The sequence below is a fragment of the Vombatus ursinus genome, unplaced genomic scaffold (genome assembly GCF_900497805.2).
Source record: "Vombatus ursinus unplaced genomic scaffold, bare-nosed wombat genome assembly UNPS02014852.1, whole genome shotgun sequence".
Taxonomy (NCBI): Eukaryota; Metazoa; Chordata; class Mammalia; order Diprotodontia; family Vombatidae; genus Vombatus; species Vombatus ursinus.
This window is the reverse complement of record NW_020954630.1, coordinates 10,231,349-10,249,998: the sequence shown is the minus strand read 5'-3', so window position 1 is coordinate 10,249,998 and position 18,650 is coordinate 10,231,349. Positions and strand designations below refer to the sequence as shown.

Sequence of the window (18,650 nt, the reverse complement as noted above, 5' to 3'; positions counted from 1 at the left end):
ATTTTTTTTTTTGGTATTCACAGTGAGTATTTCCAAAGTCCCTATTTATTCTCTCAAGGAATACTCTTCATCCTACCTAAGGGTCACTACTAAGTAACCTGTTGTTTCTTGAAGCTGAAACTATGTACTTTATTCACTGTCCTATCTTTTAACAGTGCAGCTTCCTGTAACCAGTTCAAACCTTTTTAAACCTAGAAAAACAGAAATGAAATATAATGCTGCATGAAACCACAGCAGCATATTTCTTATTCTTGTACCCAACACTCACACTTTATTTCATAGCTAATAGTGAAGCCAAAATATATTTTTAAAAAGATTCCCCCCCAAGGGCCTAATTTTCTCGCCTCCTCACCCTCCTGGTAATCCTGGATGTCCCCCAGGGATCTTTGAGAAGTCAGTAGAAATTCCAAAAGGAAAAAAAAATGATACCTATGGAAGAAAGGGTAGGGGAACAAGATTGAATAAGCAGCAATTAGCTAGAGTAAATGTTCACACTTCATTGGTCTCTACTGCCACTCTCCCCTAATTTCCAACCTAATGTCACCACATGAACCATTCCTGCAAATCTACTGTACAGGCTCTGCCAAGTGCAGCTGCAGGCAGGTTATAAAAGCTCCCAGTGCTTTTTGTGTTTCCCAGTATCTTCCTAATTTATAGGGCATAGGGACAAAAACCCAGTTGTCCCCTTATAGATATGCCTTTGTATAGACATGGCCTTGTTCTTTGGACTACACAGATATTCTTTAGAAGAGATGTCCCTTCAGCCATATTTCTTCCAATTTCCCTATAATCTCCTTTCCCCTACCTCCAACCCTCTTATTCTCCTGGTCTAAACCTGATGCTCAATTTGAAAGAAATTACAGCAGTGAGTGGCTTTCCTATTTAGGGAGGTATGTGTGTGTGGGGGGGGGTGTATGTGTATGTTATAAAAGATCATTTCTAATGTGGAAATGTGTTTAATAGAATTGTACATGAATAGCCTAGATCAGAGTGCACACCATCTTGGGGAGGAGGGAGGAGAGGAAGGGTGAGAATATTTAGAACTCAAAATCTTATAGAAGTGAATGTTGGAAATTAAAAATAAATTAATTTTAAAGAGTAAAAAAAAAGGATCATTTAATTTTCTATTTCTGGAATCATCTAGTTTCTAGTCTAGCTACTTTCCCTTATGAAGAGAATGAGGCTCAGAGAATAACTTGCCTAAGGTTCCAAAACTAGTAGGTAATGAAGCCAAGATTTGAAGTCACTTAAACTTTCTTGGTTCTTAGTTTCCTCGTTTGCAAAGGGAGGAGGTTGTACTCTAAGGTCCCTTCCTAGGCTCTAAATCTGTAACCCTGGTCCACTGATTCTGAATTCACTGTTTTTTACCACACCTTCATGTATCTGCAAAATATATAAGAATTCCTATTCTGGGTCAGATCCACGGTCCATCCACCCCCATATTCTGTACCTGGTCATGGGAGCAAAGACACATAGAGTTACATGACATGAACCTAACAATTAGGTCTATTCTACTGGCACTGCATTATGGACCTGAACTTTTTAAAGAATTTCTTTAGGCCTGTGCATTTACTGGGATAATATACTTCAGAAATTTGTTATCCACAGTGGAATGTAGTGTTCCCTTTCATTTATATTACATTTATGCCTTTTAAGCTTTAAGAAGTTCACCTGGTTATAGTGTTCCTAGAACTGGCAAATATGGCCATGCTCCTCCTTGCCATCCCTCTCATCATATTCCCCCCTCATCCATCATCCTTTGACAATGAAGAGCCCACATCTTAGGTCATCTTCATATCAAAACTTCTCCATTCTGATCTTCTGTCTAGTGTTTCTCTGCAACTTCATTAACTCCATTATATTTGTCTCAAGGAGGAGTAACTACCACTGTATGTAGTCATCCAGCTATGGGCATGCCACCATTTTGCATATGAGTAGCCTATATTCCTACCTTGTGTGTGATCACAATATCTTGATTTTACGTAGCACTTTTAATTTTTCAATACGTTTTCCTACTTGTCTTATTTTAGCCAAAATAGACTTCTGATATATAATGCACTTACTAAAATAAATGGAACTCCCATTGAAAGGTTAATATTCAATCCTGAGAAGGCTTCCAAGTGAGGACTTTGCCTAGGGCACTTTGACCAAGATGACAATCACAGGGAAAGTCACTAAGGGAGTGTAGTCAAGGAAACCATTGACATAACTCTCCATCCAGCTGGAACAACAAGGTCTTATCTTTTTTCCTCCATCCCATTGAAGGTCTGTACATCTCCATCTCTAGCGAGGAAGAAAGAAAATCTAAGAGATGCTCCCAACCTCATTTTATTTCTGTCACTCCCATTTTCTTTGGATCAAGGCGAAGTTCCTCATTTCTTTCATGGCCCATGGTCACTTTACCTTCTACTTTTTGGCCTTATGGGCTGATTCTTCAGAGCTGGATTATGGATGTTACAATAATTTCTCTCTTTTTTATGGTGTTAACACTTTTATTTTCCTAGACTTTGGGGTTTATACATGTAAACATTGATAGAATAGAATAATTTATTTTCTACTTGGTAGTCTTCTAACTACCAGCATCAACATCTGCCTCTTCTGTCCCCTTCCTTCTACTCTAACCCCAGACTTAACTTTATCTTTCTTTTTAAAAAAATCTTTTTGTATTGTGAATTTAACAAACATCAACAAGCATCAACATTTCAATATAGAAAAACAGCAAAGGGGATTATATAAAAACTGAATTTCTTATTCATACAGATTGATGCATTTAACTGTATACTGAATTTAGTGTAACGAGCAAAACTGCTCTTCTGTTCTTTATTCCTTCTGCTGTCTTCTTCTGCTGATGTTTTTACATCACTGTAACTAACCACAAGCTCTTTCTACCCTCCTCTCCTTGAAGTCTTCTCTTATAATATATAAGAATAATGAAAAACAAATTAATATTTTGGTCCTATCTGAAAATGTTTGTCTTATTCTACACCTCTAGTCTGCCAAGAGGTGGGAAGCTTGTTTTCAACATCAATCTTATGAAGTCATGATCTGATTTACACTTTTCCGAGTCCTTAAAGCACCCAGAAAAGCTAACACGTGTGTTCTTTATCTTCTCAGTCAACAAATATTTATTAAACGCTTAATATGTGTCAGGCAGTGTGCTAAGCCCTAGAGATAAAAAGAAAGGGGAAAAAACTATACCTTCTATCAAGAAGTATATATTGTGTATTTATTTTTTAACATTCAGTTTTATTTTATTTTCAGTTTACTCCCTTCTGTGACTTCTCCTCCCTATTAAGAAAACTAGAAAAATAAAACCCATTCAAATATATATAGTCAAGCAAATAAATTTTTGCATTACCCATATCTATTCTATATCTATATCTATCTATATACACACGCATATATACATACATGTATATGTATACATGTGTGTGTACATATGCATGTGTGCATGCATGCATGTATGTATAAAATTTAGTTTGCACTCTGACTTTATCAGAGATAAAGTGGAGATGAGTAGCATGTTGCAGCGGGGGCAGCTAGGTAGTGTAGTGCATTGAAGGCTGGGCCTAGAGTCAGGAAGGCTCATTTTCCTGAGTTCAAATCTGACCTCAGATACTTCAAAGCTATATAACCGTGGCCAAGCCACTTCACCCTGTTTGCCTCAGTTCCTTCATCTGTAAAATGAGCTGGAGAAGTAAATGGCAAAAACACTCCAGTATCTCAGTCAAGAAAACACCAAATGGGGTCGTGAAGAGTCAGACAACGACAAAAACATGTTGCATCATAATCCTCTGGAACTGTGGTAGTTTCCATTGTGTTGATCAAAGTTCCTAAGCCTTTCAAAGTTACTATTTTTTACAGTATTATTGTTATTGTGTGTGTTATTCAAAGAGCATATATTCTGATGGAGACAACCTATAAATATCTCAGTACATCCAAAATATATATGGAATATAGGAAGGTAATCTGAGAGGCGAAGGCCTTACCGGTTGGGAGGACCAGGAAAGGCCTCTGGTGGAAAGTGAGATTTGAGCTATCTTGAAGTAAGCCGGGACACCTGAGAGGGAAGCGAAGGGGGCAAAGTAATCTAGGCATGGGGAACAGGGAGCACAAAGGCCAAAAACAGGAGAGAGAGAATGCTGTATTCAAGGAAGAGCAAGCAGGTCTCGCCGTAAGTGGAGAGGGGTAAAGTGTAAGAAACCTGGTGAGGTAGAAAGGGAAGAAAGCAGGAGCGTGTATTTTTATCCTGAAGGTAGTAGAGAGTCATTGAAATTCCTTGAACGAGGGTGGTGGTAGTAGTGGGGGTGAGGGGGGAGGTGTGTGTCATGACCATCTCCTCTAAAATTGCTGCCTATCATCCTTTTCCTAGCCTGCCAACTGAGGCAACAGCCGTACTCGTTCCTCTGGAAACAGCATGAACCCTACGGCTAGTCACTGCTGCATTCCCCCCCCTCCTTTACCAAACAAAATAGAATATCAGTGTATTTCCGGAGCCATTCCACCGACAGGACTCTTGTTGCCACTGTCCCAGATCCCAATCAAAATTCAGTTCATGGTCTTTTCATTATGAGATTTTAGTAGTCTCAAGGTTTAGTCTCCACAGGCATAACATTTCCTATCTCCCAAACTGTCTTCCACAATCTGTTGTGACTGACCTACTCTGACTTGGTCTCTGCGCACTATAAAAGCTTCCCTTTAGAGCCTTACAGTGGAAAAAAAAAAAAGTTGGGGTGGGAAGAAAGAAAAAAAGAAACAGTGGTATATCTGAAGCTTCCCTTGCAATTTCTAAATAGTAAGGAGGAAGGAAATATGTATGTTAAAGCCTTGGGGACAGGAGATGGAGAAGGAGCAAGGAAGAGCAGTTGTGCTATCTCAAGCTGTCAGTCCAAGGAGGTTCAGAGTTTGGTAACTCACTGCCACTGGTCGTCCGGTACTTGGACAGAGAGAAAAGCTTTGGGGCCAAAAGGCCTGACAAAAGAGGCCAGGGAAGAGGCTACAACTGGGATAAACAGAGATTGAGGACGCACTGCCTCTGCTTCCACATTGTGGCTGCCAAAAGAATCCCAGAAAACTCATTCATTTGAGGGGAGAAAAACTGATCCCATTACAGATGGCTTAATTGTTCATGTTGACCAGGCTTGTTCTCTAGCCAAGCTAGACTTGGACAATAGCTCACAGTTGGCAGTGTTAGTTCTCATCCTCTGATTTAGGAAAGAAAAATATTCTTTCAGAGACCTCTTAGGGAGTACAGACCAAGTGCTTTCACTCCTACCTTCTCCAAACCTAGATGTTATTTATGCTTTAAACATTATCTGTATCCCACCATCTGGTAGGGGTTGAGGACTGCATAGGTGCAGGCCCAGGGCAGTACTATTTGTGCGTAAAAACAGCCGTGGACAATAAAATTCTGAGCATGCAAATTGACTACCACCAGACTAGAGCCCAGGTTCTTTCCCCCACCACACCAGTAATTTGTGATTCATCGTTGTTTGAGTTATAAGCTCACCTCCTAATGTCTCTCTTCCTTGGCTTCCAAAATTACACACCCTAACCACTGTCCTCATTCTCACTACAAAAATATCCTCCATAACTCGAATTCTTTGATATTATTTATTGGCTATTTTCATCGTCAGAACTGGACTGGGCACACCAAGCTCTCCCCTCTCTCCAGGCCCCCCAAACTCACCTTCAAATCATATGACCCTATCTTTCTGTTTTATTGGCTAGTGCCCTTCAAATGACCCTTTTTTGGCCCAATCAGTGCTTCACCTTTGCTGGTTCATCACAACCACTGGGCAGTAAGCATCATTTTTATACAAAACACATCCTTGAGGTACAATTTGGGACTGTTGTAATACCATAGAGTCATGGATTCTGAGCTAGTTCTGTCAGATCAGCTAAAATATACCATTATCTGCCCCTACCCAAATGAGGAATAATCTGGTAGTATAGGACTTTATCTGACGCCCACTCATTGAGAAGAAATAGTTGTTTATATCCCAGTTAAATCTGAAGAAAATAAAACAATTTGGATTGCCTTTTTTCTAACCTCTTTCAAGAAACGAAATAACATAAAGATAATCCCTTTAGTTTCCAGTTGGAAAATTATGAAAGAAATTGACTAAAAGAAGTCATATGTGAAGAATTTGCCATGATATTTTCTCTTTAGCTTTCAAATTATGTTTTTCACTAACAAATTGGTTAGGAAAAAAGATATGTTAACAGCCAACGTTTAAGCCAACAACTAAGTCTTTTAAAATTCGCTCTACCTCACTGACCTTATGTGGGTCTACAGATTAAAAAAAAGTCTTTAATAGGTACTAGAGTCTCCTTTCTGAGAGTTTGAGTTTGCAAGTTAGACTAAACAGTTCTTAATAATTATAAGTTGTAGCTTAGGTTTAAAAAAGTTTTAAAATGGGAAATAAGAAGGTCAAAACATTAAAGGATATGGGAAAAATGATGTTTTGTTTTGTTTTTACTTTCCTACTGCCATCTTCTCAGGTAATTTAACATTACCTGACTCATATATATAACCTTTCCACTTCCTTTGTATATGATATATTCTCACTCTCTTCCTCCCTCCCTCTCCCTCTCCCTCTCTCTCTTTCTTTCTCTTCCTCTCTCTCTCTCTCTCTCTCTCTCCCCATTCCCTGCTCCCTAACCTTCCCCTCCCTCCCTCTCCCCTTCTCTCACTCTATACACACATGCGCTTATACCATTTATATACATAGGTTCACAATATAATTAGTTTTTCTTCGGTGATCATCTAGTCCAACTCCTTTATTTGATAGGTTAAGAAACTGAGGAATAGAAAAGTTTAATGACTTGATTAAGGTTATATAAATGGCACTGTGAGGACTGTAATTCAGGAACTCTGATTTCAAGTGTTAACTCCACTGTACAAGGCAACCTCTTTTTTGTGTATTATGTGTCTATTTGGGCTTTTGAAATGTAGGATCTGCTGTATGCGTGTACCTACATACATGCACAGAGAGACAACATAATAATGTGGATAGACAACTAGTCTTAAAATCAAGAAAAGCTGAGCCCAAGTCCTCTTTCTAATCATTATTAGTTGGGTGACTTTGGGCATAATTACTTAACTTTTTAGTGGCCCAGGTAGCTCTTTAAAACTATGAATTATGAGAGACTTGATGATAGTTTGGTGGAAAGAACATTGGCTCTTGAATCCGAGATTCTGAGTTCACACCTCGCCTCTGATAATTCCAACCTATGTGACCTTTGGCAAATCATATAATTTCCCAGGCCTCAGATTCTTTATCTAGAATACGAGGGTATTTGACAGAGATATGCTTGAAAGTCTCTTCTATTTTCCATCTATGATGAATTAAGGTAGGGAACTTCCATACCTAGAATTTCCCATTGGGTTGAAATCACAGGTCTGGAGTAAGATATGCGTATATATTTTATATGTGTACATATGCATACTGAGAACTTCCATCTCTTCACCCCCCCCCCATGCCCAAGTATCCATAGGTATATTTCTGGCTTGCTTACTAACTGGAAATATATAAGTAGATGGAAGGGAGTCAGTAACAAAGGTGAATTTACATTTTTCACAGATGATTATGCCCAATATTTTCTTGTTACCACATGAACCCATGGTCTGACCAGGGTAATAAGTTAGAGTAATGTTTGGCAGATCCTTCTTATGACTATGCTGGCACATCAGTACCTGGATAGGGGATGGGAAATGTAACCATGTGATCAATTTGGTTTTTCAACTTTGACCTCTTTACTGTGGCTGCTTGCATTCATCAACTTCTATCTGGCCCCCGATGGGGTAGTATGGTCATTGACTAGTATTAATAGCATTTTTTTGTGAGTCTGCCCATAAACTCAAGACTATTTCAACTCTTTTGTGAATCATACTCCAATGATTTACCTAGCTAGCTCAACTTATGTTTTTCTTCAGGTTAAATCTCTTTCTTTTACTACTTCACTTACCATTCAGAAGGAATATTCCCAGTCCAGCTTTACATTTGGATTAGAAGGAATAAATTTCTTTCTACTCCCATTAGGCCAATGCCATGTAGATTACTCTGGAGCTTCATTTAGTCACACTAGGTGGTTATGGCAGAGCTGGCAATCTTTCCGCTAAATTCATGCATCCACACCCAAATCACGATCTCTTTTCAAGTACAAAATGACAGTGTGACTGTTACTAAAAGCTAGTATATGGTTAAGAACTAAGTGAGCACAGACAATCTGAGTTATGAATTCAGAGGTGTAAGATTGTTTGCCCTTAATTATTCCCACCAGCAAGTTGCAGTTCAAGAAACTAGTAATTGTGCTTCAGCCAAAATATTTTGGTGGAGCCAGGTAAGGAGAAGCAGACTTCTGTATCTTGGATCAAACTTATCTCTTTACAGTAGTAAGAAAAAGTGGATGGTGACAGTGAGTAGAGTGGAAACAGTGAGTGAAACTGGTTGATGTTGGGAAATGGAGCTACAAGCACCCATGGTGTTCTGTCCTTGATTTTTCACCCCTTGCTTCATTAATGGTGATGAGGAGATGATCATAGCTATCTGTGTCATTCTAAAGAATTGGTTCAAGTTGCTCCAGAGCCCATACAGAGTGTGTACCAGAATCAAAATGTCAGTTATCATGAATGTCATGGTCAAATTCATCTACAAGTTCCCTATCAGAATTGTACCAGCTGAAAGACTGGTTCAATTCCCCATCCCTAGTGCCTGACAGTAGATGGCAGTAATATATAGTAAGAGGACAGAGGGATAAATCTGGATTGGAGCAGACTGGAGAGCTTTGACAGATGCCTTAACAGAATTTTTGATTAGTATTGAAATTAGATCTTGAAGGTAAGATCAAATTTGAATAGATAGGATTGGAAATGTTGTCTTCCTACAGGCATGTCTAATTGTACCATGATTAAAAGTAGTGCAAATGACCCTATCATCTCCTCAAGTTATCATTCTATATCTCTTTTCTTTTTAGTACTTAAAATACTAGAAAAAGCCTCCATGTCCTCTTTTCCCACTCACTTCTCTACTCCTTGTAGCTTAACCTCCAACATTATTACTCACCTGAAAATGCTCTCTCCAAGGTAACCAGTTTAGCTATTACTAAATTTTATGGCCTTTTCTCAGTCCTCACTCTTGTCTTCTTACCAGCATTTTATTGCTGAATACCCCCTTCTTCTGGATACTCTCTATTATCTGGATTTTCAGTGTGTGGCATTCTCTAGTTCTCTTCATACTTGTTTGATCTGTCTCTGATCTTTGTTGCAAAATCATCATCCATGTGCCCTCTACCAAAGATGGGAATCTCTTCAGACTTTTTTCTTCTCTTTCTATGCACACCTCTTGGTAATGTCATTGGTTCCCATGGATTCAATTCTTATCTCTGTACAAATGATTTACAGATCTATAAATCTATCCTTAGGTGCTCATAGCCTTTAGATCTATAGCACCAATCACTTGGTTTACATCTTCAATCATTTGTCTGTAATGCATCTTTAACTGAACATATTCAAAATGGACTTATTCTCTTTGCAGCTAAATCCTTCTTTCTTCCACATTTCTCTATTTTGAGAACATCCCCTTCCCCATTCTTCCTATCTCAGGCTCAAAATCTTGGAATCAATCTTGCCTCTATCCTCTCCTTCCCCCAATATCTAATCAGTTTCTGAGTCATGCTACTTCTACATCCACTACATGTTTCAAGGCTGCCCCTATATATCAGATCACATGGGCATCCCTTAAACTGGGCGCTCATTTCCTTTGACTTGGACTGATACAAAAATCTCCTATTTGGACTCCATGTTTTCAAGTCTTTCTCCTCTGTAACTCTCCTCCTTAAATAATCTTCCTAAAGCATGTCTGACTATGTCACTTTGTGGTTGAAGCAAATCCACTGATTCCCTTTTGTTTCTAAAATAAAGTAGGAGTTTTCATGTTGGAATTTAACATCTGTCAAATTTTGGCCTGCCTTTCCAGGTTTATTATGTGCTAATTTCTTTCATATATTTTACGTACTTGCCATACTGACCTACTTTTTGTTTCCCGAACAAGGCATTCAGTCTCTTCTTTGTGCTATTGAACAGGCACATGACTGCAGCTTTCCTTACCTCCTCCTTTTAGCATCATCTAACTTCATTCAGTGGTCTGTCCTAGTGCCAATAGCCTTTCTTTTCGGTCATTGGTATTCTTTTCTTCCTCAAATTTTTATGCTGTTGCTTAGTGGTTTACATGTTATATGACCTTAGTGAAAAAGAAGTTTCTTGAAGGCAAAGACTGTTTTTCATTTTGTTCTTGAATTCCCTACAAGCCAGCACAGTTTCTTATGTAAAATAGAAGCTTAATAAGTGGTTATTATATTGGATTGGTGGGTTGAATGGCAGGAGCAAAACACATTAGAAGACTGGTCAAACTTAATCAGAATGGGAAGTTTATGAATAAAATGAAGGGGCATACAGTTGGAAATAAAGATAGTAACCATGTTGTAGAGGGCCTCTACCTGCATGGCATGATGTCTAATGAGTTGGGTGAGAAAGGAGAAAATAAATTTCAGGTATTTTTTATTTCCCCTTACCTTAAGCCCTTCTATGTTATTAGTGGACAGCCTTTGCACTTTATAACACAAGTACAATCAAAATTCTGAAATCAGATTTTTGCAGCAAAAACCCAGTGTCCCTAATTAACACATTCTTCCTTGTATCACTGACTACCTGGTTTTCATGATGCTTGGCAAGATTGCTGAGTTCTCACAAACCCTAGAAATCTTTCCACTTTCTACATTTTATGCCATCTTTCTCCTATTGAAATTCTCAAATCTTTTGATTATTGGACAGGTACATCTTCTTTACAGATCCTTACAAAATACAAATGTATACATCGCCTATGGGGCTACATCTAGATGTGTGACAGGGAGTCCCTGGAGCATTTGGGGTTGGGACTGTGGGAATGTGATAGACTATGGAATGTTTTCTGTCCCAATCAGATTTGATTTAAATGCAGATATCCTTGGGGCACAGGATAAGTTGATGAAAGAAAAAAGTGGTGAATTGTGGTATCTGAACAGACAAGGCATGAAATGATGACAAAAACACAGAATTTATAGCTGAAATTTTTTTCCCACAATTACCTAGAATAACAGAAGAGCCCAGGTCTTCTGAGAGTTAGCTAGTTGAAAGGCTGGTTTGTTCATTAGTCATGTAGAAAAAAAATGAACTCTAACTTCTCAGCAGTAATTGGAGAAGCAATATAGGAGCACAGGAATGAAAGTCAGGAGGCATGTCTTCTTATTTTGCTTCTGTCAACAGCTAACTATGCTTCTAGAGGAAATCCTAAAACTAGGGGCAACTGAATCCACCACAAACTAATATTGCTTTATGTTAACTGGGCCCTCACTGTTGCATGGCAATCTATTCTTTCTTGTTTGGAAATCTATGACATTCTCTACACTAGTTTTTCTAAATCCTCTCTTTTCTCTTACACCATGCCCCTCCACCTTTTTCTCTGAAGAGAGGACTTTGCTTCTTACTTTACCACAGAAATCTCTACTTTTTATGAATTTCATCTTTTCCTTTATTCTACATCGCAAAAACCTTTATCATCATGCTTTATTCTCCCTTTCTTTTCTCTAGTTTTGGTCAAAGAAGTAGCCTGTTTTCTTGCCAAGATGAAGCCTTCCCCTCTGGTTCTAAATTTCATCATTGGTAAAACTGGATAATTTAACAGTTTTTGTTTAGTCTTTTTTGTCTAGTCTTTGATATGTCTTTCAGTTTTAAAGTTTCATGAATATCTCATTCTATGAAATATCATTCTCTTGACCATCTTTGCTACCAATGAAACAAAAATGTTAAGTTTAATTTTATTATTAGGCTGATTGAAACATGCAACCCAGTCTATCTTCCCAAGTTTTAGGTGGTGGGGGACTTTCCTCCAAAAGACATCTCATATATGTATTTTATTTAACAAATATTTGTTGAGGACTGACATTGTATAATACACTCATGCAAATGTAGTATGGCATGCAGGAGAAATTTTGTTAGGATCAAAGAAGAGAGAAGTTTCAATGATAAATTTGAGATTTCAAGCTTGGAGGATTAGAGAATGGTGTTACCATAGAGCATTAGAACCTGGTTTTATAGAGACATTGAATCACTTTGATTTTAAATATGTTGAATTTGAGGTTCAGTTAAGATAGGTAGAAATAGCTAGCAGCTATTTTGAGACAAGTCAGAAATGTGTAATCTTATGTCATGAGAAAAAATTAGAATTATAGTTGGAGTCATCCAACATGGGGTTGTTGAAGTCATGTGAATTGAAGAAAGCTCATGGGAACAGGGCAATGGGGAGTGGTAGGTTGAGGAGTTCGCTTTTTAAAATAACTTTGCTTTTTTAAATAATGAGAAGTATCTCTTTTGCAAAGACAAGGAACGTCAGTCAATCAGTAAATATTTATTAAATGCCTATTTGTGTCAGGCAGCTAGGTAGTGCAGTGGATAGATTGTCTGGTCTGGAGTCAGGAAGACTCATCTTCATAAGCTCAAATCCGGCCTCAGACACTAGCTATGTGACATTGGGCAAGTCACTTCGCCCACTTACCTTCATTTCCTCATTTGTAAAATGAGTTGAAAAAGGAAATGACAGACCACTCCAGTATTTCTACCACACAACAACAACAATAACAAACAAACAAACCCAAATGGGGTTGTGAAGAGTTGGACATGACTGAAAATACAACTGATTTGTGGCAGGCACTGTGCTAACTGCTAGAGAATACAAAGAAAGGTAAAAGATAGTCCCTGCCCTTGAGGGTTTCATAATCTGTTGACTAAAAAAGGAGGTGAGATCTCCTTTGAAAAGATAGGAAGGATAGAGAAGATATGTGATATTGCTATGGTGATGTGTTACAGAAGGGACAGTGGGAGGGAGATTTTGCTTTATGGTTTTAACATCATCCATCAAGAGTTCAGGAGCTTGAGAAGCTTTGGAATAATTGTTGTGGAGAGACTCCCAGGGAATCAACAAGTGATGAATAAGAAATTACAGAAATGATTGTATGGCTAGCATTTGTGATGGGTTAGGTCAGCCTACTACCATGATTTTCCACAGCCTGGGTGGAGTAATGGAACATATATTGTGGGCCATCAAGGGTTAGAAGTAGGTTTAGATGACCTATGGTGTTACTAATGGAAGTGGTGAAATGACCTTGACTGGATAAGGATAAAAGAATAGGTTAAAAAAAAAAAAGGAACAGTTACCTGTATAAAGTTTCAGGCATCCAGGGATTTGAAGATCTATTGAAAGTAAATATATGGGTGAGGTTTGGGAGTGTGGAAGATGTAGAAGGTAATGGAGCCTGTGTGTGTTTCAGATTACTTTTTGGAGCCAGTCAGGTAACAAGCATTAATTAAGCACCTCCTAGATGCCAGGCATGGTTCTAAGCACTGGGGATACAAAGAAAGGCAAAAGATCATCTCTTCCATTGAGGACCTCACAAGTATGTAAGTAATGTATAATGGTGCTGGAGGTGTTGACAGACAAGAGCAGTAAAGAGCTAGGATAAAAATGTAGAGAACAGCTAAACTTACTAAAGCATTCACTTTGGCCTCTCAGATATCCAGTCCTCTTTTACCTCCACTCCTTTCTTAAATAATCAGAACTGATAGAGTTAGTTAAAATACAAATTCCCAGATACTCAGTTGAAAACTAATGTTTAACTTTCCCTTATTCCCTTATGATACAAAAGATTGTATCACTTTGGTTTTTTGTTGGGTTTTTTTTTGTTTTGTTGTGGGGTTTTTTTTCGGGGGAGGGGCATAATGCTGTGAGGTGGAGCTATAGGATAACTGAATGATAGACCCTTAACAGAAACAATGGTAGCATTCATTTGGATCCTATTACTAAAGTGAGAGGTAGGGGTATGGAGAGGAAAAGAGGTAGTCACATAATGGATGGGAAGACTTCAAAGAACTCGGGATGTGGAAACTCCCTCTAACAACACCTATCAGCAGCTGCTCTGGAACTTTTGATCCCATACAGTCATCATGTGTCACAGGCAAGACTTGAACCCAGTTCTCCCTGGCTCCAAGGCTGGTTTTCTCTCCCTGGCCGAAGTTCCTCTTCTTTACGTAAAGTACCACGTAATTTGGAGGCATCTAGGTGGTGCAGTAGATACAGCACTGGGCTTGGAGTCAGGAAGACTCATATTCAAGTGCTCAAATCTGGCCTCAGACACTTACTAACTGTGTGACCCTGGGCAAGTAACTTAACCCTGTTTGGCTTAGTTCCCTCATTTGTATAATGAGCTGGAGAAGGAAATGACAAACCATTCCAGTATCTTTGCCTAGAAAACCTCAAATGGAAAAGTAAGACAGGAATGAAATAACAGAACAACCAAACCACATAAATTAGTATCTAATTACACATTCCCATGTATCACTCACTGTTGCATGAGCATCACTCATCAGTTAGACTTCAGGCTCTTAAAGGGCAGGGGCCACCTTGTTTTTTGAATGGATCCCCCCCCCCATCCCACCCTAAGCACCTAACAGTGCTGACTATACAGTCAAAGCTCCATAAATATTTGTTGGATAATTAGAGTGGGGATGGATTGGTGGCACACAGCTTGCAAAGCAGCTATCGATATAGGTGTCATGCATTCTTTTCATTATATAATGACCTCATGTGATTAGCTAGTTATGGGCAAAGCAAGGCTATGTGAAGGATCTGTTATTTTGGCAATGTGAAGAATTCCTGGTGTTGAAACTTCCTTTGCCAGCTGCTAGCTGTGTGATCCTGGACAAGTGATCTAACTTCTGTTTGTTCAGTTTCCTCAACTGTAAAATGAGGATAATAATCTTACCCACCTCCCAGGGTTGTTGTGAGCATCAGATAGGATATTTGTAAAGCAAGCTTAGCACATATGCCTGGCTTACAGTAAGCAATATATAAATGTGTGTTCCTTTCGCCCTTCCCTATCCATTGCACCATACTGTCACTAATTATATTTTATTCTCATTATCATAACACTGAGCTAGCAGATTGACTATAGCCTATAGATGATACTGCAACGTCTCTCCTTATATTTACCCAACTGTCCAAATGGCTTTTATTAATACATATAGATTAAATTCTGTAATATATACCAGTACTAAAATAATCTTTTCACTAAAGAGATCCTTACTTCCCAGCAGATTACCCTCTTTATTTGAGCAATCTGTTATACAACACCTGCACCCTTAAAGTTTTTTTTTTCTTGATTTGTAAAACTGTTTGTGGCACCCAGCATTTATTAATGGGAATGATACATTTACATTAGACTTGATTGCACCCCAGCTTCAACACAATAAAGCAGTTCTATTTATGTAAATACGGTCTTTATGTGAGTCACAGAATATAAGGCCATTGTCTCATCACAATACACAGACATATACACCTCTGATCTCTTGAATCACCCTTCCTGGGCTCATCTGCCTCTTTCTATTGTTTACTCTTAAATACGCAATATTTGGGTGTCCTTTCAGCAGGCGAGGATTCATTTCAGACACTAATGAATTTAAAAATATGCTTTTGCCTTGTCCATTTGATACCCAGCCCTGCAATTTGACTTTCAGCATTTGTTTCTGTCTCGGGTTCCTGTCCTTCTCCTTCCTTTCCCTTTCTTCCCTCCCCTCCCCACCCCCTTTATTATATTTTTTATTGAAGGCTGAGATGAGCCAGTTGCTGCATCATGGGCCCATTACACTTCCTAACAATTCCATTTGCACCTTATTGTTTGTCTTATTGCTGGAAAATTCAGGTGATTCATCATGCCTGAAGAAGCACCTGATCCCAATTCCCCTGATATCATGATCACTATGTGACAGGAATACAGTAGCAGAGGTGGCTTTCAGAGTCTAAGAGGCCAAGGTGATAACTCTTTGGGGACTCTTAGCCTCTCAAGTATTGATGAGTTCCATTTTTGTAACAATGTGTTTTTTTCCTCCCCCCGCCCCTCTCTTGCTTCCCTTTAACAGCCCTCTGAGTGTGGAGAAGGGGCAGAAGTTGATCAACGATGTGGCATACCTACTGAAGTTGCCCACAACCACCATTGTGGATGTCAGGTAGGTACCTGAAGGAGGGGGCCATCCTTTCATTGCATTTTTGCATCACATTGCAGTCAGTTTCACAAGTCAAAGCATGAGAGAAAAGTGAGGTGCTTGTATTTTTGTTAATTATATCAAAGAGAATCTGTTTGGAAAGGAGTGAAGAGGAAAATCCCAGTGGTTCGGGTAAGTTATTTAAATAGTAAGTGAAACCTGAGTTTAATTATGAAGCATCTGAAATTATCTCCAGAAGGAAAGATAACTCAGCTAGAAGGTATGAAATGAGATGGATGAAAAGAAGGCAGTCAGTCACCATTTATTAAAGCCTTTGGGGGTACACAGCCTTTGACTTGTCACTAGCGAATATATAAAACATTTAGGCTATTTCATTCCTTCTCCTTAGGAGCTTACAAACTACCTGGAAAACAGGATGGACACCCAGGAAACAGAGAAACATTTTTTCAGATTGACACATCAACAAATAAGCAAATTAACATAACATTACCCAAGCATATAAGTGCTGAGGAGATCATAGGTAGAAAAGGGAGAAAGAAGAATCATGAGAAATCAATTCTGGAAGGCTTCCTGGAGAATATGAAGTTGGAAAGAAGTTTTAAAAGGGGTGGACATAGAAGCATATCAGAAATGAGCTAATCTATCATGGACATCTTACTGATGAGGAAACCTGAGACTCGCAGAAATTTAGTGCCTTGGTCAAATTCACAAAGGCAGACCTGGAATTCAAACTTAATTTGTCTAAGTCTGAATGACAGACATAGAATTTGAATACAGGTCTCCTAATCCTGAATGCAGTACTAGTATCTCTCCCCTCACTCTTCTCTTTTCTCTCTGCTCTCCTCTCCTCTGTTCTTCTATCCTCCCTTCCCCTCTCCTCTTCTCCTCCTCTTCCTCCCCTTCCTCCTCCCTCTGTCTCTCTCCCTTTCTCTCAGGTCATGGGCACAAGTGACTTTATGGCAGAAAATTGAGGCTTGTGACTTTCTGGGTTTGTGCTATGACACTATGGTTATTTAAGCACTCAGAGAATCACATTCTCCCTCTTATACCTGGCTATTCATTCTCTCTAAGTTGGACTTCTCTGGAAATATTCGTTCTGTATTTCATGTATTTCACTGGTATAGGAACAAATTCTCTCCTAATGACCCAAGAGAATTAATACAATTCTCTAAGGGTCCTGAGTCTAATTTTGAACCAGAAGGTTGCTTAAGGAATCTTGTTTAGTAGGGGTTGAAGTAAGACTTTATTTTCTCAAAAACTGCAACAAAGAAGAAACTATCTTTGTCTTTGATAAAAGTGAGCCTGAGAATATGACTGATCTTCCTCAGCATTATGCAGGGAATAGTTCTGTGGCCACTTAAATCTCTATGTGTATACTTCTACGTGCCAGTTAATAAGTCATTAAGTTTTAATTGACCACTTTCCTGAGAGTCAGTGTACCACATTTGTTCTTGAGCTGGCCTTGAAGTCAGAAGATCTGGATTCAAGTCCTGTGCTGATATATTTTAACTGCCCTACAAAAGGTAAACCACTTGAACTTTTAATGGTAATTTTACAATTTTGCAATTATTTCCTCCCATAGTTGGTCCTCATAAAGGACTTTAGAAGACAACAAATGCCTAGTGGAAAAAAAAAATCACCCCTGAGTCTTGCTCTCTTACCATCTGGCTTCTTTTAATGGACCTTTTATGAATGAGTATTCCTCATAATGAGATTTTGTGGGTTTGTGCATATGGGAGTTTTCTGAGAGAGGCAAGGGGGAGTTCTTGAACAGCTAACCTTGTGCCAAAATGGATCATAGTGTTATACTGATTTTTTTATGCAATAGTAATGGTTATAGCTGTAGTAATGATTCCCTGATGACTTGGAAAATCCTTCCCAATTCAACTCTGCTTGGATATTGATACTGTCTTCAATATAATTTTTAGGCATGGCAGACCTAAATATATTTTGGAAATTCCTATTCTTGAAGCATTGTCATATTTTTTATCTTCAATAGATAGATTTTAATTTGACTTTGTTTTGGGAAAAAAGAGGGAAGTCATAGTAAAAACCCACTTTACCAGCCAGATTGCTGCATATACACTAAAGGACTTTATCTATTGCCATCCCATTACACACAATTATAAGAGATGCTTATGTTTGTAAATGAATTCTCCTTTGAGTTGAAATATGTAAAAAAAAATTAAATATGCTTCCCTCATTAGAAAACTGAAAACAACATGATGAAAGAGATATTTTTGGTAAATTCTGTGGTTTAGTTAGACAAACTTATCAGACTAGTCCTTCTTTTTGAGTAACTATGTATTATTTTATGTGCTTTTTTTGCTTTTAGATGGAATTTCATGTTTGAAACATGACAAGTCTCTAATTCTCCTCTGTACTGTTTTGTTCTCTCTTTTTTTTTTTTTTTAGCAAAAGTGCTTACAAATGTACCCTCTTTCTCATTCTAGTGAATTTTCACTTAGCCTTCTGGCTCCAGTAAAATTCTATCTATCCAAAACACAAAGAATGGAAGGTTGGAATAATCATGTGTCTTGTGCTCTATGTTTATGAA

At 38.4% G+C, this 18,650-nt stretch overlaps 1 protein-coding gene across 1 annotated transcript in view; it reads left to right on the top strand.

Annotated features, from left to right (window-relative positions):
* Nucleotides 1-18,650, top strand: part of PTPRN2 (protein tyrosine phosphatase, receptor type N2) — a 1,506,109-nt gene that overhangs the window by 672,222 nt on the left and 815,237 nt on the right. The window contains exon 10 of the mRNA XM_027841109.1: nucleotides 16,010-16,096. Coding sequence (XP_027696910.1) covers nucleotides 16,010-16,096 — 87 coding nt within the window. The remainder of the gene's footprint in view (nucleotides 1-16,009; nucleotides 16,097-18,650) is intronic.